At 39.5% G+C, this 26,677-nt stretch overlaps 1 protein-coding gene across 1 annotated transcript; it reads left to right on the forward strand.

The window, feature by feature from the left end:
* Positions 1–955: 955 nt before the first annotated feature.
* On the forward strand, positions 956–24,317 carry lman1.S (lectin, mannose binding 1 S homeolog). Its single transcript, NM_001087481.1, is given in 13 exon segments — positions 956–1,195; positions 6,747–6,901; positions 6,997–7,104; positions 7,841–7,902; positions 8,731–8,830; positions 9,551–9,674; positions 10,947–11,005; positions 13,369–13,501; positions 15,423–15,628; positions 16,335–16,405; positions 22,543–22,690; positions 23,685–23,803; positions 23,953–24,317. Coding segments are annotated over 13 exon segments (1,554 nt in total). The 5' UTR covers positions 956–963; the 3' UTR covers positions 23,990–24,317.
* Positions 24,318–26,677: the final 2,360 nt, after the last annotated feature.

The following is a 26,677-nucleotide window of genomic DNA, read 5'->3' on the forward strand; positions in this document are numbered from 1 at the left end:
TGTACGATCGTTCGAATCCCACTAACCGTACGATAATTTCGAAGGATTGGTCGGACTTCCCTAAAATCGGTCGTTCGGCAAAAATAATCTATGGGGAGCTTAACACAAGATAACAGATCCCTGGTAGATCTAAAAACAACACTCAAAAGTAAAAGCCAAGTCTCACTGAGACTGATTCAGTTACATTAAGTACAAGAAATAACAGCCTGCCAGAAAGTAGCTCCATCCTAAAGTGCAGGCACAAGTCACATGACTGGGGCAGCTGGGAAACTGGCAATATGTCTAGCCCCATGTCAGATTTCAAAATCGAATATAAAAAAATCTGTTTGCTCTTTTGAGAATTGGATTTCAGTCCAGAATTCTGCTGGAGCAGCACTATTAACTGATGTGTTTTGAAAAAAACATGTTTTCCCATGACAGTATCCCTTTAAGCATGACAGGAGATTGAGGTATAGAGACTAAAATCTGATCATTTCTACACAATCAATCCTATTGCATACTGGGTTTTGTAGTCTCTTGACAGTCAGCAAATTGTTAAAAACTACATTACCCAACATGCATTCAGAGACACAAACTTGGCACATTAGGGCAAGAAAAAACTAAAAACCAAAATGTAGCCCAGTAGGCTAGTTTGTAATTTCAAAACCCGTTTGGGAATTAAATTAGCAGCCCAATTTGGCTTGAAAACAACCATCCTGGCAACCCTGAGTCTGACAGAGAGCAGTACAGATAGAGCTTGCATCTTGTTGCCAGGAAGATAAATGGCGGCCAGGGAGCTACCTGTAAGCACACATTTACTATGAGACCGAGTAGGCTGTATAGTGACCCTCAGCGGCCGGAGGACAACATTGAGCGTGTATTCTACTGAAGGGTCTGACAGCCGGGTTGCCTTAACCCCGCCCACTTCCACCTCTGGCTGCCAATCACTGAGCGCCCTGTTGGCTCTGTAGGTTCTCCGCTATCATGGCTACGTCAGCATTGGGCAAGATGGCGGTGCCCATGCAGCAGGAGCAGCTCCGTGTGGCAACCGGGCTCCGTTCCCTTCTCTTTCTGTGGCTGCTGAGTTTAGTGGGAGCAAATGAAGGGCAGGCGGCACAGGACACCCCACACCGGCGGTTCGAGTATAAATACAGCTTCAAAGGTCCTTACCTAGTGCAGAGCGATGGCACTGTTCCTTTCTGGAGCCACTCTGGCAGTAAGTATTGGGCAGCACATTCATGAGGGAACTGCCAGCTCCTTGCCAAGGGCTCTACTGTAACCAGCCGCTCTGAACTAATTGTCCCAGCTTGTACAGACAGACTGAGGCACAAGGAGCATGATGGGAGTGGTAGTTTGTTATGTAGCAGCTGCACAGCATCAGGTTACTGCTGACACTTTCCCAGAGCCTGACATTGCTATAATGAGGCTACTTGTGCCTCCTCCTCCTCCTCCTCTGCATCAGACGTTTATGTGCTGTATTTGTACATACACGAGCCCCTTTGTGAGGAGAGTTGTAGTTTCACAACAGCTGGGGGCCCAGATGGGACAGTCCTACTGTGGCACCTGCAACTGATCCTTCTAGTCTCCCTTAAAGGGGGTTTGAGTTAATGTTTCATGTGATGTAGAGAGTTTTCATTGGTTTTTATTATTTGTGGTTTTTGAGTTATTTTGTTTTTTACTCAGCAGCTCTTCAGTTTGTAATTTCAGCATCTGGTTGCTAGGGTCCAAATTACCTTAGCAACCATGTATTGATTTGAATAAGAGGTTGGTATATGAATAGGAGAGGCCTGAATAGAAGGATCAGTAATAAAAAACATTTGTAGCCTTACAAAACACTTGATTTTTATGTGGGTCAGCGATCGTTATTTGAAAGCTGAAAAGAGTCAGAAAAAGACACCAAATACAGGTATGGGACTTGTTATCCAGAATTCTCAGGTCTTGGGGGTTTTCCGGATAACGGATCTTTCCGTAATTTGGAGCTTCATAACCTTAAAGGAAACCTATACCCTTCAAACAATGTAGGTCTCTATAAAAATATATTGCATCAATCAGCTCATATGTAAAACCCTGGGATCGTAGGATTCACAGTGCACACAAACACACCAAACAAACCATACTTGTTAGATCACATGAGCCAATTAACAGACAGAGTTCTGTCTTTGCTCCCAGACAACTCTGTCTGTTAATTGGCTCGTGTGACCTAACAAGTATGGTTTGTTTGTGTGCACTGTGAATCATACAATCCCAGGGGATTTTTTACTACTAAAAAAGTATATTATTATGATAATGGTTTATTTACATGAAGCAGGGTTTTACATATGAGCTGTTTCATGCAATATCTTTTTATAGAGACCTACATTGGTTCAGCTTTTAGGTAACTTTTAGTATGTTATACAATTCTAAGCAACTTTTCAATTGGTTTTCATTATTTATTTTTTATAGTTTTATAGTTATTTGCCTTTTTCTTCTGACTCTTTGCAGCTTTCAAATGGGCGTCACTGACCCCATCAAAAAGCAAATGGTCTGTAAGGCTATTGTTGTTATTGCTACTTTTTATTACTCGTCTATTCAGTCCCTCTCCTATTCATATTGCAGTCTCTAATTCAAATCAATGCATGGTTGCTAGGGGAATTTGGACCCTAGCTGACAGATTGCCTAAAATGCAAACCGGAGAGCTGCTGAATAAAAAACTAAATAACTTAAAAGCCTTAAATAATAAAAAATGAAAACCAATTGCAAATTGTCTCAGAATATCACCCTCTACAGCTTACTAAACATTAACTCAAAGGTGAACAACCCCTTTAAGGGCTTCAAGCATGGCTGCCTGCAAAAGTCTTCCTATGCACCTATGAGAATTTTATGGAGAGTCACAGGGGTATCGTGAGATACTGTGGGACACCATGAGCAGCTTCATAACTTGCATATTAGCAGGAGTAAAATGAAAAGTGTAGCTGATGTTGCAGAACTACACCTCCTTCAATTGTTGTTAATGGAGACTCTATTTGCTGTCTACCAATGTCATATTCTGGCCAGGTGCCCCCCAGTGAGCCCAAGGCTAGCACCCTCTCTGTCCTGCGTGACACCCTTGTTGTGTGAAACCTTGATTGTGATGCAGAGCTTTGAAGTTTGCTGAAATCTGTAAATGTTTATTAATGAGCGCCTGGGGATTGGAAATCAATCTTTCCCTTATTTCTGTGCTTGACGTTCACAAACCCTGAGCTTTGTTCACGAAAATGTTTGCCACAAAAAAAAAGTTTTGCGAGATTTCTATTCCGTGAAAATGTTGCCTCCTGCCTTTGGCTTGGGAGGCCTAAAGCAGAAATCATTTAAAACCCTCCAATAAACAGACAGTTCAGAGGAGCCTCATTTATTTCTCAGTTTTGTCCAAGTTTGTGGTCTGATTCGTCTCTGTGCACTCGTTTGCAGGGCTGGTTCACTGTTAAGTTACATTTTAGTACGTTATAGAATGTCTCGTTCTAAGCAGCATTTGGTCTTCATGTTTTATTTTTTTTTTATATTTTTTGACAGATTTCATCTTCTGACACTTTCCAGCTTCCAAATGGGAGGGGTCACTGACCCCATCTAAAAACAAGTGCTCTGTAAGGCTGCAAATTAGGGATGCACCAAATCCAGGATTGGGCTTTTTCAGCAGGATTTGTACGAATCCTTGTTCCTGGCCGAACCGAATCCAAAATTAGGGGCAGGAAGGGAAATCATGTGACTTTTCATCACAAAACAAGGCAGTAAAAATTTTTTTTCCACTTTTTCCTTTCTCGCCTCTAATTTGCATATGTAAATTTAGATTTTTTTCAATATTTGGATGAATTTTTCACGAAGGATTTGTTGATTCGGCCCAATCCAAAATAGTGGATTTGCTGCATCCCTACTACAAATGTATTGTTATTGCTACTCTTTATTAGGGATGCACAGAATCCACTATTTTGGATTCTGTCGAACCCCCGAATCCTTCACAAAAGATTTGGCCGATTACCAATCCGATTTCTAATTTGCGTACGCAAATACTATACTTTCTTGTTTTGTGACAAAAAGTCACACAATTTCCCTCCAGCCCCTAATTTGCATATGCGGGAGGGAAATTGTGTGACTTTTTGTCACAAAACAAGGAAGTAAAAATGTTTTCCCCTTCCCACATATGCATATGCAAATTAGGATTTGGTTCGGCTGGGCAGAAGTATTCAGCTAAATCCAAATCCTGCTGAAAAAGACCAAATCCTGGATTCGGTGCATCCCTACTTTTTATTACTCCTCTTTCTATTCAGGCCTCTCCTATTCATATTCCAGTCTCTTAGTCATATCAATACATGGTTGCTAGGGTAATTTGGACACTAGCAACCAGATAACTGGAATTGCAAACTGGAGAGCTGCTGAATAAAAAGTTAAATAACTCAAAAACCACAAATAATAAAAAATGAAAACTGATTGCAAATTGTCTATCATTCTCTACATCGTACTAAAAGTTAATTTAAAGATGAATAATATATTTTTTAGTGGCAGTTTGGTCATGGTGAGTTTGACAATAAATGATGTCACAATAATATAGGGAATATACCCTTACACAGAAAAGGAAAAATAAAACTTGTCGTCGAGTCTGACCCTTATCACCGGAGGACTGTTAAAGATGAATCATTGTAAGATTTTGTTGAATTAATGGACCTTAAACCTTAAGAGCACTGGGACAATATTCCCTATCACTCCTTGTTATATCTTGGGAGACGTTGAGGCCCGGCATTGGTCGGACTTATCAGAGTTTTTCCGCACTGGATTATGACTTGTAGTGGGAGATAAGCTTATTAAACTGGCTGTGTAGCACTAGAGCTCTGGAAATAAGCAGAATTGAATGGGGAATTCAGCATCTGCCATGCAAATCTGAGTGGAACTGAGAGTTTCAGGTTTGACTGATATAAAGATAACTGTTATTACCAGTGTACTTCCCCCTCCCCTTTTTTTATTTTAAAGGGGAACTATCGAAAATGAACATTTAATATAAGCTTCATCATACTGAAATAAGAAACTTTCTCAATTAAAATACTGTACTGAAATAATCAAGTTTCTCTTCATTCTCTCTTCATGCAGCAGTTGGGTGTCAGATCAATAAGAAAAATAATGCCAGTACCTTTGTTTGCTGCAAATCGGGATGTTCCCAAATTGTATTCCATAGTGCTACAGACACTCGGCAAGGATCAAAGTTTCGAGGGCCATGTGGTCCCGAAATGTTTGATCCCTGCCTATGGCAGTAGAGAAAACAGAAACCAAAATAGTAATGATGCTCATTGAATTGTGTTTCCCCTTTTAAACTTTCCACTTCCGGTAGTGATGTGTACAGTTAATTCCTTACATTCAATCCGTTACCACCACCATTTGGCTAAATTTTCTACTCACTAGCTGAAAATTTGATATATTGCCCATAGTATCTCACTCTTCTCCTGGATCCGGCCTACAAAATAGTGTAACACCATTTATTAAGTTAAAATACTTTAAAAACAAATTACACTCACATTTGGTTGTTTGAAGTCAATCACACATAAATGCATAAAGTCTCACAGGCTGTTAGCTCCTGCCTGCGTGTGTCCCACAAATAGGGTTGCCTAGCCGGTAAAACACCTGCCGGGGCCGGTATTACAAATTTACCGGCAATGTAGCTGCCGGTAAATTTGTAATACTCCTAACAAAAGCCCTCGGCTGCCCCCAACCAGCTCAAGATTTACTGTTTTTTTGCTGTCTTCTGGCCAATCGTATGTTTAAGCCCCACCCCTTTACTGCATGACAATCCCCTTTTTGTGTCACGACCTGCCCCCTTTTACGGCACGACCCGCCCATTTGCTCCACCACCAGCCGGTAAGCATTGTATTAAAAGGTGGCAACCCTACCCACAAACCTTATGCCATGTTTGAATCTTAGTTATCGTAAATACCTCTGGGCTGATGGTGGCTTGATGTGTTATTGTTCATTATCAATTTTAGTAACACTAATACATTGGTCTTTTACTTTTACCGTTTTGTAAATATGCAATTACAGGTATAGGATCCGTCATCTGGAAACCCGTTTTCCAGAAAGCTCCAAATTATGGAAAGGCCGTCTCCCATAGACTTTATTTCATCCATATAATCTAAATATTTAAAAATGATTACTTTTTTCTCTGTAATAATAAAACAGTATCTTGTACTTGATCCCAACTAAAATATAATTAATCCTTATTGGAGGCAAAACCAGCCTAATGGGTTTATTTAAAGGGATACTGTCATGTGAAAACATGTTTTTTTCAAAACGCATGGGAAAACAGTTTTTTTTTATATTCAGTTTTGAAATCTGACATGGGGCTAGACATATTGTCAGTTTCCCAGCTGCCCCCAGTCATGTGACTTGTGCTCTGATAAACTTCAGTCACTCTTTACTGCTGTACTGCAAGTTGGAGTGATATCACTGCCCTCCCTGATGCGTTTTGAAAAAAACCTGTTTTCCCATGACAGTATCCCTTTAATGTTTACATGTTTACCTAGTAAACTTAAGGTCCGAAGATCCAAATTACTGAGAGATCCATTATCCGGAAAACCCCAGGTTCCAAGCATTCTGAATAACCGTTCCAATACCTGTACTTTTAAACCAAATTTTGCCATGTATCAGCATCTCCCCTAAAGGAGAAATATACAGTCTGTTTATAGTTTAATATGCAGTATAATTCTCCCACAGCTCCCTGGCATTCCTACATGGTATTACTATGTGACCCACGCACATATTCTCTCTTTCAGATGCAATTCCTAGCGCTGATCAGATTAGGATAACGCCATCTTTAAAAAGCCAGAAAGGATCGGTATGGACGAAAACTTTGGCAAACTTTCAGAACTGGGAACTGGAGGTGACATTCCGAATCACAGGACGGGGCAGAATAGGAGCTGATGGATTGGTATGCATCGGCTCGTAATTTGTAATATTGTTTTAATTACTTGTTTTCTCTGGTTTTACCATTGACACAGACTTGCTTTGTTCTTTATATTGTAGGCAATCTGGTTCACTGCGGCCCAAGGACTTGACGGAGACGTCTACGGTGCATCTGATTCCTGGAATGGCGTTGGGATATTTTTTGATTCCTTTGATAATGATGGAAAGGTTTGTTGATTCAGCTTCTGGACTTTGTCACCATGGTCACTTGCTGTTTGCTTAAGACCTAAAAACTGAATATCAGACAAAACACCTGTTTGGCATTAGCCTTGGCACATTTGTTAATGATTAACATGGGGACGTCTAGTTTCTTTTGGCAGCAAAGAAGTGAATCTTGCTTTGGGTGTACGTTATATATAGGCCCTTGCCTGCCTTAACTAGACACTGTATTCAGTCATTAAGGATTCATCCTAGGGGGTTATTTATTAAAATCCCAATTTTTCTAATTATTTTATTTAAAAAAAGTCCGACCAAATAGAATCCACGATTTGACCTTATTTATTAATGAAAAAAAGCTTGATTTACTCGAATCGGGGAAAACCTCGATAAAATCGAGCGAAAAACTCAGTTGTATGATTTTTTTCAAATTTTTTTGTGGCTTTTTCCCCAAAACCTGAATTCTTCGATTTTTGCCCAAAAAGCCCAACATAGTTGGATTTTCAGGCTAATTCCAGAGCAGACAACAGAAACTTCCAAGTAGGATAGGGTCCTCTCCCATTGACTTCTATACAACCTCAGCAGGTCTGAGATGCCGGAAATTTGGATTTTATAGTAACCTAAAATTTTTCGAGTTTTTAGCATTCGGACTTTAATAAATAACCCCCTTAATGTTGCACTTTCTTGAACACCAACAGTTTGTATGACCGAAGGTTGAATTTTAAGTATTACATTTTCTTTATTGCAGAAAAACAACCCTGCCATATTGGTTGTGGGTAACAACGGCAAGCTTGTTTATGACCACCAGAAGTAAGTTTTGTTTGGTTTTTTTCTCATGCTCCTTTTGCAAATTTCTCACCATTGGATGGGGTTGACATCATTTGAGGCTTGTAGCTCTTAACATCTAGAGCAGTTATTCTTAATTTGTTTTCAGTTTAAGCCTGTCTTTAAAAGGATTCTGTCATGATTTTTATGATGTATTTTTTATTTCTAAATTACACTGCTTAATAATTCACTCTACAGTATAAAATGTCATTCCTGAATCCGCAAGTGTATTTATTTTAGTTGTAATATTGGTGTGTAGGTGCATCTCAGGTCATTTTGCCTGGTTATGTGCTTTCAGAAAGAGCCACAACTTTATAATGGAACTGCTTTGTGGCAGGCTGTTGTTTCTCCTGCTTATTGTAACTGAAGGTGTCAAAGTGGGACCTGGATTTTACTATTGAGTGCTGTTTTTAGATCTACCAGGCAGCTGTTATCTTGTGTTAGGGAGCTGCTATCTGGTTACCTTCCCATTGTTCTTTTGTTAGGCTTCTGGGGGGAAGTGGAGGGCGGTGATATCACTCCAACTTGCAGCACATTAGTAAAGAGTGACTGAAGTTTATCATAGTACAAGTAACATGACTGGAGGCAGCTGGGAAACTGACATTATGTCTATCCCCATGTCAGATTTCAGAATTAAATATAAAAAAATCTGTTTGCTCTTTTGAGAAACTGATTTCAGTGCAGAAGTCTGCTACTCATTCTCACACAAGTCACTCAGTATATAGTCGGTAGCCTTTGTATCAATACCAAAGAAGTCATATTACAGTAACATAAAAGGTAGCTGTGCATAACTGAAAATATTTGGTTTTGCAGTGATGGTTCCACCCAGGCTTTGGCTTCATGTCTAAGGGATTTCCGGAATAAACCTTACCCAGTGAGAGCAAAGATTACATATTATAAAAAGATATTAACGGTAAGTGAGTTGAGTGCTTTGCTTGTGTATCTTTGCATTTACACTGCAGCTGGTTGTATTTCTAGTACACAAGGCTGCTGTACTAATTGCCACAAACACTAGCTCCACACAGATAAATAGGGATGCACAGAATCCACTATTTTGGAATCGGCCAAACCCACGAATCCTTCGCGAAAGATTCGGCTGAATACCGAACCAAATCCGGGAAGGGGAGTGGGAAGGGGAAAACATTTTTTACTTCCTTGTTTTGTGACAAAAAGTCACACAATTTCCCTCCCCTAATTTACATATGCAAATTAGGATTCCGATTTGGTTGGGCCGGGCAGAAGGATTCGCCCGAATCCTGGCCGAATGCCGAACCGAATCCTGCATTCAGGTAAAATTACAAAATCTGGAAACCTGTTATCTACAAAGCTTTGAATTACGGAAAGCCCTTCTCCCATAGACTCCATTGTAATCAAATAGTCCAAATTTTTAAAAATGGTTTCCTTTTTCTCTGTAAATAAAACAGTAGCTTGTACTTGATTACAACTAAGATATAATTAATCCTTATTGGAAGCAAAACCAGCCTGTTCTGGTAGACTTAAGGTATGAAGTACTGAAAGATCCATTATCTGTAAAACCCCAGATCCCAGGCATTTTGGATAACCAGTCCCATACCTGTACAAAAGTTTAGATTATCTAATCTTTTCCTTGAATGCTCTTTTATCCTCTCTGTAGGTAATGATCAACAGTGGGTTTACACCAGATAAAGAGGACTATGAGTTCTGTGCCAAAGTGGATAACATGGTTCTCCCATCTCAAGGTTACTTTGGCATGTCTGCAGCTACTGGAGGTCTAGCAGGTACTGGGGTTTGGTTTGCTTCTTAATCATTACTGTGTCTAGTAGTGGGGACCTTGGTTTGCTTGTGAAAAGCAAAGCAATTGCATCAAGGTGCTTTTTATGTAGTAATTCAGTGACTGTGGTTTAAAAGCAGGCACTTGCCCATCAAGCTTCACCCTTCGCTCCCATTGTCTTGTAGGGTTTTTACATCACATATTATAACTTGCATGTGGGGAGTTTTAAAAACAGCAGCCATAAAAGCGTTCCTCTGCAGCCGTCATCACTTCCCATAGTAGCCGTGAACCAATTAAGGGACGGGGTTTGTTGGGAAATGGGCAGGGTTTCAGGTGAAAAGGGTGACATGTGGATGTAACTGGGTAAGATCAGGTGGTCTTCCTTGCTCTATATTTTGTTGGACTAATTATCTTCAATTTACAATTACATTTTCTAGCAACTAACAATTTCTAATAATTAAAGGGATACTGTCATTGGAAAAAAAAATTTTTTTCAAAATGAATCAGTTAATAGTGCTGCTCCAGCAGAATTCTGCACTGAAATCCATTTCTCAAAAGAGCAAACAGATTTTTTTTATATTCAATTTTGAAATCTGACATGGGGCTAGACATATTGTCAATTTCCCAGCTCCCCCAAATCATGTGACTTGTGCTCTGATAAACTTCAATTACTCTTTACTGCTGTACTGCAAGTTGGAGTGATATCACCCCCCTCCCTTTTCCCCCCCAGCAGCCTAACAACAGAACAATGGGAAGGTAACCAGATAGCAGCTCCCTAACACAAGATAACAGCTGCCTTGTAGATCTAAGAACAGCACTCAATAGTAAAAACCCATGTCCCACTGAGACACATTCAGTTACATTGAGAAGGAAAAACAGCAGCCTGCCAGAAAGCATTTCTCTCCTAAAGTGAAGGCACAAGTCACATGACATGGGGCAGCTGGGAAATTGACAAAATGTCTAGCCCCATGTCAGATTTGAATATAAAAAAATCTGTTTGCTCTTTTGAGAAATGGATTTCAGTGCAGAATTCTGCTGGAGCAGCACTATTAACTGATTCATTTTGAAAAAAAATTTGTTCCCCGTGATAGTATCCCTTTAAGGTGGAGTTTGTGTATGTGCCTTATTTTCATTAAATACTTTTTAGTTGCAAGTGTTGGTTACCCTAGCAACACAGTTACCTTCCACTTATATGGCAGTAATCTAGCATTATCGTCATATGCTCTTTTCTTAATCTGGTTATTTATCGTAATATTCTCTTTCTGTTTGTTGGTAACAGATGATCATGATGTGCTCTCCTTCTTGACGTTCCAACTGACTGAACCTGGAAAAGAAGCTGTAAGCAGTGATATTTTAAATCCCCCCTTTCTATAACTCACTCTTTGGCACTGCATGTGTTGCAATGTTTATGCGGATTATTTGCAGTTGGGTTTTGGTAGAGAGAAAAGAAAAATGTAATATCGTACAAAAAAAACACCAGTTATTTTCTACCTCCAACATAGACAGAAAAGTGATTGGCATGTTTTAAAGGGGTTGTTCACATTTGAGATAACTTTTAGGGGCATATTTATCAAGGGTTGAATTTCGATTTTGAAAAACTTTGAAATTCAAAAAGACCAGCCAAAATTAAGTAGAAGTTTTTTTTTGCCCGACTTCTATTGAATATGTCCGTATTCTGCTGAATTAGAATCGTATGAATTGAAGTAATAGTGCATTCGATCTAATTCGATTCAAAGTTTTTCCAAAACAAAAAACTCAAAGTCCTCCAATTGACTCCATATAGGTTCAAGGAGGTCCCCCATAGGCTAAAACAGAGAATTTGTTGTTTTTTTTAGAAGGGAGTCAGCGACATTTGAAAGCTGCAAATACTATAAAACTATGGCAAATAACTATAAAACTATAAAAAATAAATAATGAAAACCAATTGAAAAGTTGTTTAGAATTGGCCATTCTATAGCATAATAAAAGTTACCTTAAAGGTGAACCACCCCTTAAAGGAGAATTAAACCTTAATGGTTAAAATTGCCATATTTTATATAGTGAACTTATTGCACGAGGCTAAAGTTTCAGCTTGTCAATAGCAGCAATGATCCAGGACTTCAAACTTGTCACAGGGGGTCACCATCTTGGAAAGTGTCTGTGACACTCACATGCTCAGTGGGCTCTGATTGGCTGTTGAGAAGCTAAGCTTAGGGCTCGTCACTAATTATCCAGCAGAAAATGAGCTTCCCTGGCTGTAATATAAGCTGATGCTACAGGTTTGCTGATTATTAAATTCTGATGCTAATTGCACTGGTTTCTGTGCTGCCATGTAGTAATTATCTGTATTAATTACTAATCAGTCTTATATTGTGACATTTCTATTCTATGTGTACTGTATATTGTGAGTGGGTCCCTAAGCTCAGTAAGTGACAGCAGCACAGAGCATGTGCAGTGAAATAGGTTAAAATGTTACACATTAGGGCACATTCCTACAAAATGCAGTTTCGAGAGCAATCACCATTTTCCCCACAGTACAGTGTTTTACCCCAGAATTATAGCACTATTGTGGGTTCTATGTCTACCACAGTTGTCATCGCAAATCAGGCACAATTGCGCTGTAAATTTTCAAATTCTGCCTGGTAATGTTCGCTCTGTGATTGACATCTGTGGCCGATTCTATATAAATTCGCTGTGGAGATTGCCGCGTGGGAACTCTGGAGCTACTGCCACCTCCTGTCCTGAGCTCCCTGCCTCAATAGGTGCGGCAGTGTCTGATTCAGAATAGAGGTCTGGAAGGACTGAGTGGTGCTGAGCACAACGAAAAGGAAGTGTGAAGAGTGCATTTTGGATTCATCACCTTCCAAACATTTTTTTTTAGTTCAGTTGTTTTCAGATTGTTCACCATAAACAAAGACTTTTTTCAATTACTTTCCATCTTTTATGTTTTACCGTTTTTCCAAAATCTAAGTTTAAAGTTGAATGTTGGTGTCTCTGGTGTTTGAGTCTGGCAGCTCAGTAATTCAGGTGCAGACTCAGGGTAGATTCCTGCAGCGCGTTGGGTACCCGTTGTTCAGGGTTAGATTTCATTGAGGTTGGCTTTCACTTCCGGTTTGCAGCACCATCACTTCCTGTTTGATGGTGGTCGGAGGGTTGGGTTGCGGATAAGGCAGTCTGGGTCAGGTAGCAAATCAAAGTGGGTAAATATGTGGGTTGCGGTTCGGGTCGCGAGTTTACCGGTTCGGGTCTGGGTCTTCCGTGCAATAATCGGAATATTTTGTGGTATGCGGGCAAAATCAGAAAAAAATTGTGTTTTCCGAAAAGTTTTTTTTTCGGGTCTTTCCCCGCACAGTGGTATATAGTATATACTAGGGATGCACCGAATCCAGGATTCGGCCTCTTTCAGCAGGAGTCGGATTCGTCCGAATCCTTCTGCCTGGCCAAATCCGAATCCTAATTTGCATATGCAAATTAGGGACAGGGAGGGAAATTGTGTGCCTTTTTGTCACAAAACAAGGAAGTAAAAAATGTTTTCCCCTCCCACCCTTAATTTGCTTATGCAAATTAGGATTCGGTTTGGTATTCTGCCAAATCTTTTGCAAAGGATTCAGGGTTCGGCCGAATCCAAAGTATTGGATTCGGTGCATCCCTAGTATATACATATACCAATAGGCTAGCCATGTTTGGCCTATTGATTGATCAACTTTTGTTGTTTCCTTCAGCCTCCACCTGATGCAGAGATTCCAAAGGAAGAAAAGGACAAGTACCAGGAAGAGTTTGACAATTTCCAACAAGAGCTGGATAAGAGGAAAGAGGAATTTCAGAAGGATCACCCTGAGGCAAATGAACAACCAGGCAAGTGCACTGTTGCTGCTGTAAGATACCATGGACAGTCACTATTTATCGGGCTAGTGAGGGGCTATTTGGGCCTCTTTGGGGGGGCTGTATGGGCCTCTGTGTACCTGATATGTCAGGGCAAATTAAGAATTTAAGTCCAAACTTGTTACAGCCTCATGCAAAAGCCAGAAAAAAACATGTATATAATGCTTATCCACTCTTTAGCTCATATTGCCAGCCATACTACTTACATTGTAATATTATAAGAAAGAGGATTAATGGCTTTCCAGAATAGCTTCCTCGGATATTAGGCACGTGCATATTGCTCCTGAAGGATTAGATATTAAATGGTGATCAGCAAAACTTCCCTTCTACACAAGCAGATAAAAAAAAAATGGATGTTCGAAAACTCACCTTTGGTAAGACCACAAAAGAGTCATGTGTAATTGACTGTACGCCTTTAGGCTATGGCCTAAATTCACCTTTTAAATAAACATTACGTTCATTCACTGAAAAAGGAACTTTTCAATAGAGCTTTATGTATTTGTTTTTTTTCATTACTAGCCTTCCTCTTCTGCCTCATCCTAGACGGCATCTGAAAATGGTATCTGTTTCAGGGGGCCACCGACCCCATCAACCAAAAAAATCAGTCAGGCTGACTATTTTAATTTTTAATGGGAATAATACAAATACAGAGTTTTATCACCCCCTGTGGTATCATCCATTTCTTGCTGCTAGTGAGTGATATTCCTTATTTGGAAGGAAAGTTCATGGTTATTGCCATTAAGTGAATTTGGGTAGATGTGTGACTTAAGTGACAATTATTTTTATATGCAAATGAACCTGGGACATTGATACAATTACCTTTTTTTTAACGAGTAAAAATGCACATATGGCTATGAATGCACACTTATGCCTTTATATTACGATTATACATTTCAGTATAAGGTAAAATATCCATAAGCAAAGAAAAATGCATTGTAGCTAATAGGATTAGCTAATTTTCTGGCAATAGGGTTAATACAAGTAGGGGCACTGCCACAAGAGCTGACAACTTAAAGAAGAACTAAAGCCTAAATAAAGAAGTAGGTAGAAATGTTGTACATTTTAGCTTCTGTACCAGCCCAGGGCAACCACAGCCCTTTTGCAGTAAAGATCTGTGTCTCCAAAGATGCCCCAGTAGCTCCCCATCTTCTTTTCTGCCGATTCATTGCACATGCTCTGTGCTGCTGTCACTTACTGAGCTTAAGGACCCACTCACAATATACAGTACACATAGAATAGAAATGTCACAATATAAGGCTGATTAGTAATTAATACAGATAATTACTACATGGCAGCACAGAAACCAGTGCAATTAGCATCAGAATTTAATAATCAGCCCTGTATCATCAGCTTATATTACAGGGGAACCTCGTTTTCTGCTGGATAATTACTGACAACCGATAAGGTTATCTTCTAAACAGCTGCTCAGAGCCCACTGAGCATGTGAGTGTCACAGACACTTTCCAAGATGGTGACCCCCTGTGACAAGTTTGAAGTCCTGGATCATTGCTGCTATTGACAAGCTGAAACTTTAGCCTCGTGCAATAAGTTCACTATATAAATTATGCCATTTTTAGCTATATTCATTTTAGGCTTTAGTTCTCCTTAAAATATAACTAACCCCCCTCCCAATAATAAAACCCACTACCCTACATAGTCCCCTCTCCCTGCTTCCCCCAACATAGTGCCCCTAATTCATTCATTCTGCACCTATATGTGGGTAATGAATTAGGGACACTTTTAGAGGTAATCACCTATGCGGGGGGAAGCAGGGAGGGGGTACTATATAGGGTAGTGGGGAATATGTTGTGTAGTGGGTAGGGGTTTTTATTATTGGGGAGTTTAGTTTACCAGGCACTTTGGACACAGAAAAAGTAACAGTTTCTCCTTGCAGTGGATGACTTGTATGAGTCGGTGAATGAACGTGAGGTCAGACAAATCTTTGAGGGTCAGAATCGCATTCATCTAGAAATAAAGCAGCTGAACAGGCAACTGGATATGATTCTTGATGAGCAGAGACGATATGTGACAGCGGTCACCGACGAGATTGCCAAGAAAGGAACAGGAGATGGTGCAGGCGGCACTGGTCATCAGCCACAGGTTGGGCAAGAGTGAAATGTCTCCAGAATATCAGTCATAGGTTAAACTACAACTAGAAGACTGTAATAAGTGACCTGTTCATTTTACTGAGCCATATCTTTTCAACGAAGTGAGTAGAACTGGGTGCTTGTCACCTACAGTTCAGTATAATATATTCTACTTTATAAAAATATGACACAAATACCATAGGTGTTAAACTGCACCAGTGAGACATTTGTTATTAGGTGTCTGCTACAGTTCAGAAAGAAAAGGCAGCCGTCTAATTTGTTGCTGTGATGCCATTTAGCACCTAAGACGAAGGGGTATATTTATCAAAGAGTGAAGTTGGAGAGCTCCACAGTCCGCTAGAGTGAAATTCTGCCACTCTCCATTCATTTCTATGGGATTTTTAAAAGAGTATTTATCAGTAGGTGAAAGTGAAAATTCATCCTTTGATAAATACGCCTTTCTAAATCCCATAGAAATGAATGGAAAGTGGCGGAATTTCACTCTAGTGGACTGTGGAGATCTCCAACTTCACACTTTTGATAAATCTATCCAGTAGAATAAGCCTAAGATGTCCGTTGATCATGTAGGTTTCAAAAAATCATCCCTTTTTTTTTTTACTGAAAGCAAAACAATCAGCACCTTATTACTGAGCTCATCCTGATGCTGAGAGCTTAGAAGCAATTGTATTCATTTAAACCTTTTGTTTTTCCCACTGAAGTTTGCACCTGCCGACCTGAATTTCCTGCTCAGCACTCAGAGAGAAGTCATACAACAGATGGCTGAAATGAGGTAAGAAGAATACAATGCTTTATACACTTATTTCTCCATTATTCAAAACCTATACAGTTTCTATATTTGCATTCAATGTTTTCCTGTTGTGAGATAATGGTATGGCCTGCTGGGGTAATAGGGGTATTTTGTGTTATGCATTGAGTTGTTCTTTAGGGTAGCCGAATAAATCGACAATAGGTAAGTACATCGCTATGTAATATGTTGGCGCTATATAAATACATGCTAATAATAATAAGTCAATATGCTTCAAGTTTTGCTGTCTGCTGATGCAGTGAAGCTGGGAATTGTAGATTGGCACAATATGGAGAAAAATAAATCACAATCTTGTGATGATGGAATTTGATAAAAGTAAGAAGGCAGTCTGCATAAAGCAAGATGAAATTATAGATCTGCGCCACAGGCAATGGAAAAGTTAAAAAATAACAGAACCTAGTGCAATATTGTTAATATTCAGTGCAGTCACCAAAGTGTTACAGCACTAATCTGTGTGTGTGTCTTGAACCATAGAAAGTCTATGCACAGATTTTTCTTGTGTGTTTTAAAGTGCTGTAGTGAGCTATACAAAGTGCTATCTCCGGAATAAAATTATAATTAAGTCAAACAAGGTGCTTGTAGTGCTTGCTTCAACAGGTAAAATGAATTAAAATAAGGTGCAATGGTGTGTGCAGATGGCATCCCATCACAGTGAGTGAAACCCTTTCTAATGCTCATTGCACCTTGTTACCAGAACTTTGTATCTGTAGCAGTGGTGATGAAGTGGGGCAGGCAAGCCTGGTGTCTGTCTGCACAATGTTACTACTGATGCCACAATAGGGTGGGATCTGAAAGGCCTTTTACACCCCTAGTAATGGGGAAGTATAGTTTGGAAAATGTGTGCAACAATGACTGCAAGTTAATGTCCTAGTTCATACACTCTATGTGGCTGCTCCCATAGGACTACCTTGCTCGGAATTGTCTTAGGCTTTCATAAGGTGATTAAAGGAGAAGGAAAGGCGCTCTTTACTTGGGGCTGCCGAAAGTAAAAGGACCATTTCAGTTTTCTGCTGATAGGAGCACCGGCCCGGGTGTGAGGTAAGTATATATAATCACTTGGGGGTGCCTCAATTTTGGCCTTTCCTTCTCCTTTAAAGGGAATTTGTACACAGATATAAAAATCTGTGTAGAAAATATTGACATACAACTGCGCATGATAGATCCCGGTTTGTTCACAGACTGGTGTTTGTTCAGCCAATTAGCCCAGGCTGTTTACTTAACTTTAACCCTTACTGACCTTGGGATGTGGAAGTTTATATGATACCTACAGAAACATCCTTGGCCAGACATGACATCTTTACAGAAACATATGTGGGGGAATCCGTAAATGAGACCTGACCATCCATTAGATTATTCTTCAATTACATATTTTATTGGCCCGTGGGCTGACCAATTGGATAACCCCAACATTGGCCTTTAGTTTTAAGGTTATTGACCCTTCACCCTTCATCTTTGAATTAACTTCTAGTATGATGTAAATAGTGATATTCTGAGACAATTTGCAATTGGCTTTCATTTTTTATTATACTCATAGCTCTGGGCTCAGATTACAGCAGGGAGAGAGGAGCACACTGAGCATGCTCAAGCCCTAGCCCTGGAGGTTTAAACTGAAAGAAAGAAGTCTGATACAGAAGAACATGAGTACACAATAGAAGGAAAGAAATGTCTTTTGACAGAGGACTCAGAGCAGCATTACTTTGAAGGTTACTGGTATATTTATATAGACCTTTCTGATAAAGCTTACTTAGTTTTTAGCCTTTCCTTCTCCTTTAAGTCAAATATTTTGTAGGAAGGTTTTACATGATATATATTTTATACAATAAATGAAAAGGAGAACAGTTTGGCTGCTGCATGTAGGAACATACTGCTCTCCATATTGTGCCCTTGCCTAAATAGGTCGGCTATCTGCAGAAGATTATCATGACTTTTATTTCCCAGGGAATCCTTGGCATTAATATTCTTCACAAATCTTTATTCCTAAGGAAGTCAAATTAGATTCACCAGATCAAGTCTCCCATGGCCGTCTTATTTAATATTTCTCATGCGCTTACACATGCGCTTCTAATATGTTGTGGGCAGATTAGAGAAGTATTTGGGAGTTACGCTTAGCCGGAAATTCCTAATGAGTCTTTGGGTTGCTCATATTTACAAGTTGATCTTTTTTTTGCCCAGAAACATCAGTAATTTTGTTTTTGCAGATTTGTGGATTTCTCTCTTAATCTGATTACAGACTGGCTGGTTGGATGTGTTGGTTAATATTTAATAATCACTGATAATGTCTTCCATTCTTTGCTTAAAGATTTGGGATTTGCCGGTCGGAGATATAGTAAAGCCTATTGGCAATTTCATCGCACTTCTGAAAATATCATAATTCTTGTTATAATTCTGTTGTTGTTTTTCTTTTATGAGCTCAAATATGATTGGTCAAACTTTGGAACAATTGGAACAATACTAATATTAAGCCAGTTCTGGCAAGCAGAGGCATGCTTTGTGATGCCCCCCAAACAGGGTTGTTCACATCTGAGTTAACTTTTAGGGGCAAATTTATCAAGGGTCGAATTTGGAAAACTTCGAAATTCGAATTCAAAAAGACCAACCAAAATGAAAGCGAAGGTTTCTTTTGGCCGGATAGGTCAGTTTTTGATTAAATAGGTCTGTTTTTGATTGAATTCTAATCATACAAATCGAAGTAATATCGAATTTGAATCGTACGAAAGTCCCACAATTGTCTCCAAGTAGATTCTAGGAGGTCCCCCATAGGGGGCAATTCATCAGGTTTTAGATGGCGAATGGTCAAAGTCGAATTTTTAAAGAGACGGTACATGATAAATTTCGAAATTCGTTTTTTTTTCCCTAGTTGTAGTACACAATGATTAGCTTGAAATTCAAATTTTTTTCATTCGAATTTTCACTTTGACCTTTGATGCTGCATTTTGTATATTAAACATAAATTTACTGCACCACAAGTCTAATCAAACAAATGATTTATGCTTTCAAAGTTGGCCACAGGGGGTCACAATCTTGTAACTTTGTTAAACATCTTTGCAAGACCAAGACTGTGCACATGGTCAGTGTGGTCTGGGCTGCTTAGGGATCGTCATACATTATCAAAACAGCACAAGTCAAGTATCTGCCAGAAGCCGATACAGCAAGACTGATTAATAATCAGAATATACAGACTGCACTGGGTCCTGTGTTGTCATGTAATCTAATGTGGATTTTATAGTTTTTATATTGTTTAATACAAACTTTCTCCAACTCTGCAGAACCAGTGGCTGCAGCAAATTAATCCTCCAAATAGAATCCCAGTTTATATGATCTTTGTCCCTGCAGCTGGAGTTGGAAACAGTAAAGGGGATGTAAAGGCAAAAATAAAATCCAATACAAATCTCTACACAGTCGCCAACTGCTCTGCAGGGAAACAAACAAAGCTGCTTGAGTTCAGTTAGGGACCGTCTGACAATTCCTATCCACAGCAGTAAATGAAGGGAGAATTTCACTGCATACAGTCAGGTTTCTTATAAAAATGGTACACATCTTTTAATTAAATTATATTGGAGATTGGTTTCTTTTTCATTAAAGAAAGTAAAAATGGGTATTTATTTTTTTGCCTTTATGTGCCCTTTAAGCTTTTTATTCAGCAGCTCTTCAGTTTGCAGTTTCAGCAATCTGGTTGCTAGGGTCCAAATTACCTTAGCAACCATGCATTGATTTCAATATGAATAGAAGAGGATCTGAATAGAAAGAGGAGTAATAAAATCTAGCAATAACAAAAAATGTGTAGCTCTAGAGAGCATTTGTTTTTAGATGGGGTCAGTGACCCCCATTTGAAAGCTGGAAAGAGAGCCGATAAGGATTAATTATATCTTAGTTTGGATCAAGTACAAGTTACTGTTTTATTATTACAGAGAAAAAGGAAATAATTTTTAAAAGTTTGGATTATTTGGATAAAATGGAGCCTATGGGAAGACGGTCTTTCTGTAATTCAGAGCTTTCTGGATAATGGGTTTCTGGAAAACGGGTCCCATACCTGTATATAGTAGGTGTTTTTGTTTCCAAATGGTTGGAGAAAAGATGGGGCCTTTGCTGTTACTACGGTTTGACCGTATCTTCAGATACTCGCCGGTGCCGCTCAAGTATAAAACTCCAGGGTATATTTTTCATTGTGTCATTTGCCAGAAGAAGAAAGGGGATTAAAATCTGCATGATGATAAATATTCTCATTACAGGCCTTAATCTTCTTTTCATAGGGAAAAAAAACAGGACAGGACAATGTAGCTAGCATATTGATTAAGGAGCACGTTTGATCCCTTCTATGAGCACTTGCTAGATCTCCACAAAAGGCCTGTGGTTTTATTTCATGTTTCTATAGTAATGATCACATGACTACAACGAGCGAGCGCATCCTGTTGGTCCAGCCTTGCGTATGGGAGATGAGTTTCTGTTAGGTTCAATGTAATCTTAAAATTTAGCCCTAAATCTTTTCCTTATCCTTAAGCCTCTTCGTGTCTTGCACAACTGTATTAATTTCCTTCTGGAAAGCTTTGAATATCTCAAAATTCCGTCGCATTCATTTTGGCGAGGAGCACACATGTCTGCAAGAAACTTTATAGTACAGGACCTGTTATCCAGAATGTTCAGGACCTGGAGTTTTCAGGATAATGGATCTTTCCATAATTTGGATCTTCATACCTTACATCTACTAGAAAATCATGTAAACATTAAAGGGGACCTGTCACCCACACATGGAAATCTGTATAATTAAAGTCCTTTTAAAATTAATCACGAAACCCAAATTCTTTATTTTATCAGAGGAAAATTATACCCCCCACAAACAATGCAGATCTCTATAAAAAGATTGCATAGAAAGATGGCAGCGCACTCCTCTAAATTTTAAATGAAGATTACATAGCCTTTTTAGGGCGGTGCGTGGGATTGAAATAGATTAATATGATAGAATATTAGAAGGTCCCTTTTATCGCACTCTGTAACTTACTTCTTAGTGAAATATAATAGACAAAAATTAATTAAATGGTTATTGGAGTAAAAAATCATGTACAAAATTCATTGATCAAAAATTCATATATGCCAATAATTTATAGCATTTCAATTCATATTAGTAATTCATGTGTATATATTCATTTCATTATTATAGCAGCAAATTGAAGCATATAAAATTCTGTATTAAAATGAACTGAGAGGTCTAGTTGCTCCGGTTAATTCAGCATTCCTTATTTAGGCAGATGTAAGCATTTTTCTCAATGTGTATATAACACAAAGTTAGAAAATTATTGCCATATAGGAATTTTTGATCAATGAATTTTGTACATGATTTTTTATATATAGTTGGTGTGATAAAATAAAAAGCCTCAATTTATTTAAACTTTTTTACTCCAATAACCATTTAATTAATTTTTGTCTATTATATTTCACTAAGAAGTAAGTTACAGAGTGCGATAAAAGGGACCTTCTAATACTCTATAAAAATATATTGCATAAAACAGCTCATGTGTAAAACCCTGCTTCATGTAAATAAACCATTTTCATAATAATATACTTTTTTTAGTAGTATGTGCCATTGGGTAATCATAAATAGAAAATTGCCATTTTAAAAAATAAGGGCCGTCCCCTAGGATCCTAGGATTCACTGTACTCACAAATATACCAACAAACTATACATGTTAGGTCACATGAGCCAATTAACAGACAGTTCTGTCTTTTGCTTCCACACTTCTTTCGGTTACAGTTAGAGCTGCAAGGTCCCCAACCTTTACCCGTGAGAACAAGTTGGGGAGCAACACAAGCATGAAAAAGTCCTTGGGGTGCCAAATAACGACTGTGATTGGCTATTTACTAGCCCCTATGTGGACTGGCAGCCTACAGGAGGCTCTACTTGGCAATATACTTAGTTTTTATGCAATTAAAACTCGCTTCCAAGCTTGCAATTCAAAAACAAGCACCTGCTTTGAGGACACAGGGAGCAACATCCAAGGGGTTGGAGAGCAACGTGTTACTCACGAGCTACTGGTTGGGGATCACTGCCTTAGAGTCTGACTGTGCCATTGCTGGTATAATCCATGTGTTGTGTCGTTTGCATGTAGGAACTCTGTAAGTGAGACCGTGCGACTACTTAGTGGGAATAAGCCCCATGGCTCGGCGGGCTACGAGACCACACAGCACTTCAACGATATCAAGGAGCATCTACATGTCGTAAAGAGGGACGTTGAACATCTGGTGCACAAGAGCTTGGTAATGTTCTACACAGTGTCTTTGCTTTCTAGTAGTGCCTGTGAGCCTTAAAGAAGAGCGAAAGCTCCAGTCAGTGGGGTTGCCAAATGTTGGGGCAGCCCCCCCAATTGTTTTATAACATAGTAAGTTAGGTTAAAAAAAGACACATGTCCATCAAGTTCAACCTTTTAAGTCTATATATAACCTGCCTAACTGCCAGTTGATCCAGAGGAAGGCAAAAATCCACATCTAAAGCCTCTCCAATTTGCCTCAGAGGGGGATAAATTCCTTCCTGACTCCAAAATGGCAATGGGACCAGTCCCTGGATCAACTTGTACTATGAGCTATCTCCCATATCCCTGTATTCCCTCACTTGCTAAACACCATCCAACCCCTTCTTATACCTATCTAATGTATCAGCCTGTACCACTGATTCAGGGAGACAATTCCACATCTTCACAGCTCTCACTGTAACAAACCCCTTCCCAATATTTAGCTGGAACCTCTTTTCTTCTAATCGGAATGGGTGACCTTGTGTCAGCTGGAAAGACCTACTGGTAAATAAATCATTAGTGAGATTATTATACGATCCCCTTATATATTTATACATAGTTATCATATCTCCCCTTAAGCGCCTCTTCTCCAGTGTGAACATCCCCAATTTGGCCAGTCTTTCCTCATAGCTAAGATTTTTCCATTTTCCATTTTCCTTTACCTTTTAGTTATGACTTACCTGATATCCCGGGATGGTGCTCTTGTTAGCGAGGCACTAGTGAGCGAGCGATCCTCTTCCTTTTCTTCTTCGCGTGGGCGAGCATGCACAATAGAGTTAAAAGCCAGACATTTACAAAAAGGCCGTCTACTACACATGTCAGCCTCTTGCTCTTCTGGCTGAGTCGATGTAATCGTCCCTTGCTGTTTTGTATCACAGCGATGACACATATTTGCAAATACATCACCATATGTGTAGAAAACAATGTTGATCGATTTTCATTTTTTTGTTGTTGTTTTTTAGCCACAAGATGTACAGAAGTGCCCAGACGTGCCTCCATTTCCCTCCTGTTTAACCACAACTCACTTCATTGTGTTCGTAGCTATACAGACCATTTTATTCTTTGGCTACATTATGTACAGGTAAGTGCATTTCACTTCGCCAGAAAGCAAACCTCAAGAAACATCTTCCCAAATTTTTCTTGGGTTATTTCTCCCCTGGACCCCCCAGAATATCACAGAGATACTTCCACTTTGCTCATTTTATCTTTCTATTCCGCTGTGTTTTGCAGGAGTCAGCAGGAAGCAGCAGCTAAGAAGTTCTTTTGATGACCCGTTGGCGAGGTCTGTGTACGTAAATTCAGGACACACCCAGCATACGTTGGTACATGAAGGACTTTTTTAGTACTGAGAGGCTTCATTAGATTAAATTATTGAATTTTTGTGAAACAAAATGAACTTTTTGTTTATTCATCTCCAAAATTGGGCTCAAAAAGAAAACCAATTTTTTTTTAACTTTTTAAACCCATGTCCATTAAAGAGGCTCCTTTCATTTATTTGTATGAATTAGGCGCAGAAACTTCTGTCTGGGAATTATCTGTGTGAAAAACATCCCCATGGCTGCCACATACGTTGTCTTGTGTGAATTTTAAAGTGTAACTGAAGCTCTGAGAGAGTTTTGCTTCTATGGCTTACTTTTATACCATAGGGATATTATTCCATTTTGTATGAAAAGCAGTTCTTTTACTCTGTTTCAGCAGCTCTATGACTCTCAGTTTCAGCAGCTCTATGACTCTCAGTTTCAGCAGCTCCATGACTCTCAGCAGCTCCATGACTGTTTCAGCAGCTCTATGACTCTCAGTTTCAGCAGCTCAGTGACTCAGTTTCAGCAGTTCTATGACTGTTTCAGCAGCTCTATGACTCTCAGTTTCAGCAGCTCTATGACTCTCAGCAGCTCCATGACTCTCAGTTTCAGCAGCTCCATGACTCTGTTTCAGCAGCTCTATGACTCTCAGTTTCAGCAGCTCTATGACTCTCAGTTTCAGCAGCTCTATGACTCTCAGTTTCAGCAGCTCTATGACTCTCAGTTTCAGCAGCTCTATGACTCTCAGTTTCAGCAGCTCTATGACTCTCAGTTTCAGCAGCTCTATGACTCAGTTTCAGCAGCTCTATGACTGTTTCAGCAGCTCTACGAATCAGTTTCAGCAGCTCTATGACTCTGAGCAGCTCTATGACTCTCGGTTTCAGCAGCTCTGACTCTCGGTTTCAGCAGCTCTGACTCTCGGTTTCAGCAGCTCTGACTCTCGGTTTCAGCAGCTCTGACTCTGTTTCAGCAGCTCTATGACTCTCTGTTTCAGCAGCTCTATGACTCTCTGTTTCAGCAGCTCTATGACTCTCTGTTTCAGCAGCTCTATGACTCTCTGTTTCAGCAGCTCTATGACTCTCTGTTTCAGCAGCTCTATGACTCTCTGTTTCAGCAGCTCTATGACTCTCCATTTCAGCAGCTCTATGACTTTCAGTTTCAGCAGCTCTATGACTCTGAGCAGCTCTATGACTCTCAGTTTCAGCAGCTCTATGACTCTCCGTTTAAGCAGCTCTATGACTCTCCGTTTCAGCAGCTCTGACTCTCCGTTTCAGCAGCTCTGACTCTCCGTTTCAGCAGCTCTGACTCTCCGTTTCAGCAGCTCTGACTCTCCGTTTCAGCAGCTCTGACTCTCCGTTTCAGCAGCTCTGACTCTCCGTTTCAGCAGCTCTATGACTTTCAGTTTCAGCAGCTCTATGAGTTTCAGTTTCAGCAGCTCTATGACTTTCAGTTTCAGCAGCTCTATGACTTTCAGTTTCAGCAGCTCTATGACTTTCAGTAGCTCTATGACCCTCTTTTAGCAACTCTGACTCTGTTTCAGCAGCTCTTTGACTGTTTTAGCAGCTGTGACGCTCTGTTTTAGCAGCTCTATGACTCTGTTTTAGCAGCTGTATGACTCTGTTTTAGCAGCTGTATGACTCTTAGATTTAGTAGCTCTATGACTCTCAGTTTTAGTAGCTCTGTGACTCTCCGTTTCAGCTGAAACCGTCTGCCATGGAGCTCAACATTCATGGACAAAACATAGAACACACTTAGAGGCGGAGTACACCTGATATTCATAGCCAATGGGATCCTGCGCTCCAGCTAAATCACTAATAGAAGTGAATATTTCAGGCAATTTATGATATAGACCTGTGGGTTTCTGCATACATTGACCGCTGTCCACTTCCTTTAATGGGATGTCCCATGAGTCTTCTTAGACTATGAGTTTCTGCCAATCAGAACCCCAGTGTGCTGTAATTTTGCTCTAGAAACCTAAATTACCTGTGCTAATCTAAAAGTTTAATTGAAGAATATATTTTGCAACATAGAAAAAGAAATGTTTTAGAGAAAATCTGTGTTGTTATTTTTTTTATTATTACCATTGGGGAAAGGAACACACACATAATTGCAGCGAGCTTATGAACATAGTTAACTGTCAGTATTACAGGAGCAGCGACTTCTGGTTACATCAAAGCTGACACTTTACAAAACGCCAGGAAGATCTTTAAAGTGACATCGACGTCTTCCTGGGGTGACAAAAAAAATTTGTCAGCGTCGGTTTAAATGTGGTGCGAATCTGAAACAGCCTCAACATCACAGTTAATCATTTTGTTGTGCAAAATAGCTATATTTGCCTCAAAGAGGTGATGTGCAAGGGAACGTTAGATGTAGAAAAGAATCACAAGAAACTGGCGCCACTTGAGCAACTGTCGGTCCCTCTCGGATGATAACACTTGCCTAACGATATCCAGAGGGTCCCCAGTTTCTCATGTCTGTGCCGAATAGAAACAAGACCACTAATGTCTATATATGTATGTATGATCATTTCTACTCCTTTAATTCAATGTATCACCATTTTTATGTGCATCCGCCTCAGCCATAAACACCTTTGTGTAATATCAGCTGTGATCTTTTTCGTTTTCTACTTAAGGGCAGCTATTGCGAGATCATGA

This window comes from Xenopus laevis, chromosome 1S (genome assembly GCF_017654675.1).
Source record: "Xenopus laevis strain J_2021 chromosome 1S, Xenopus_laevis_v10.1, whole genome shotgun sequence".
Classification (NCBI taxonomy): Eukaryota; Metazoa; Chordata; class Amphibia; order Anura; family Pipidae; genus Xenopus; species Xenopus laevis.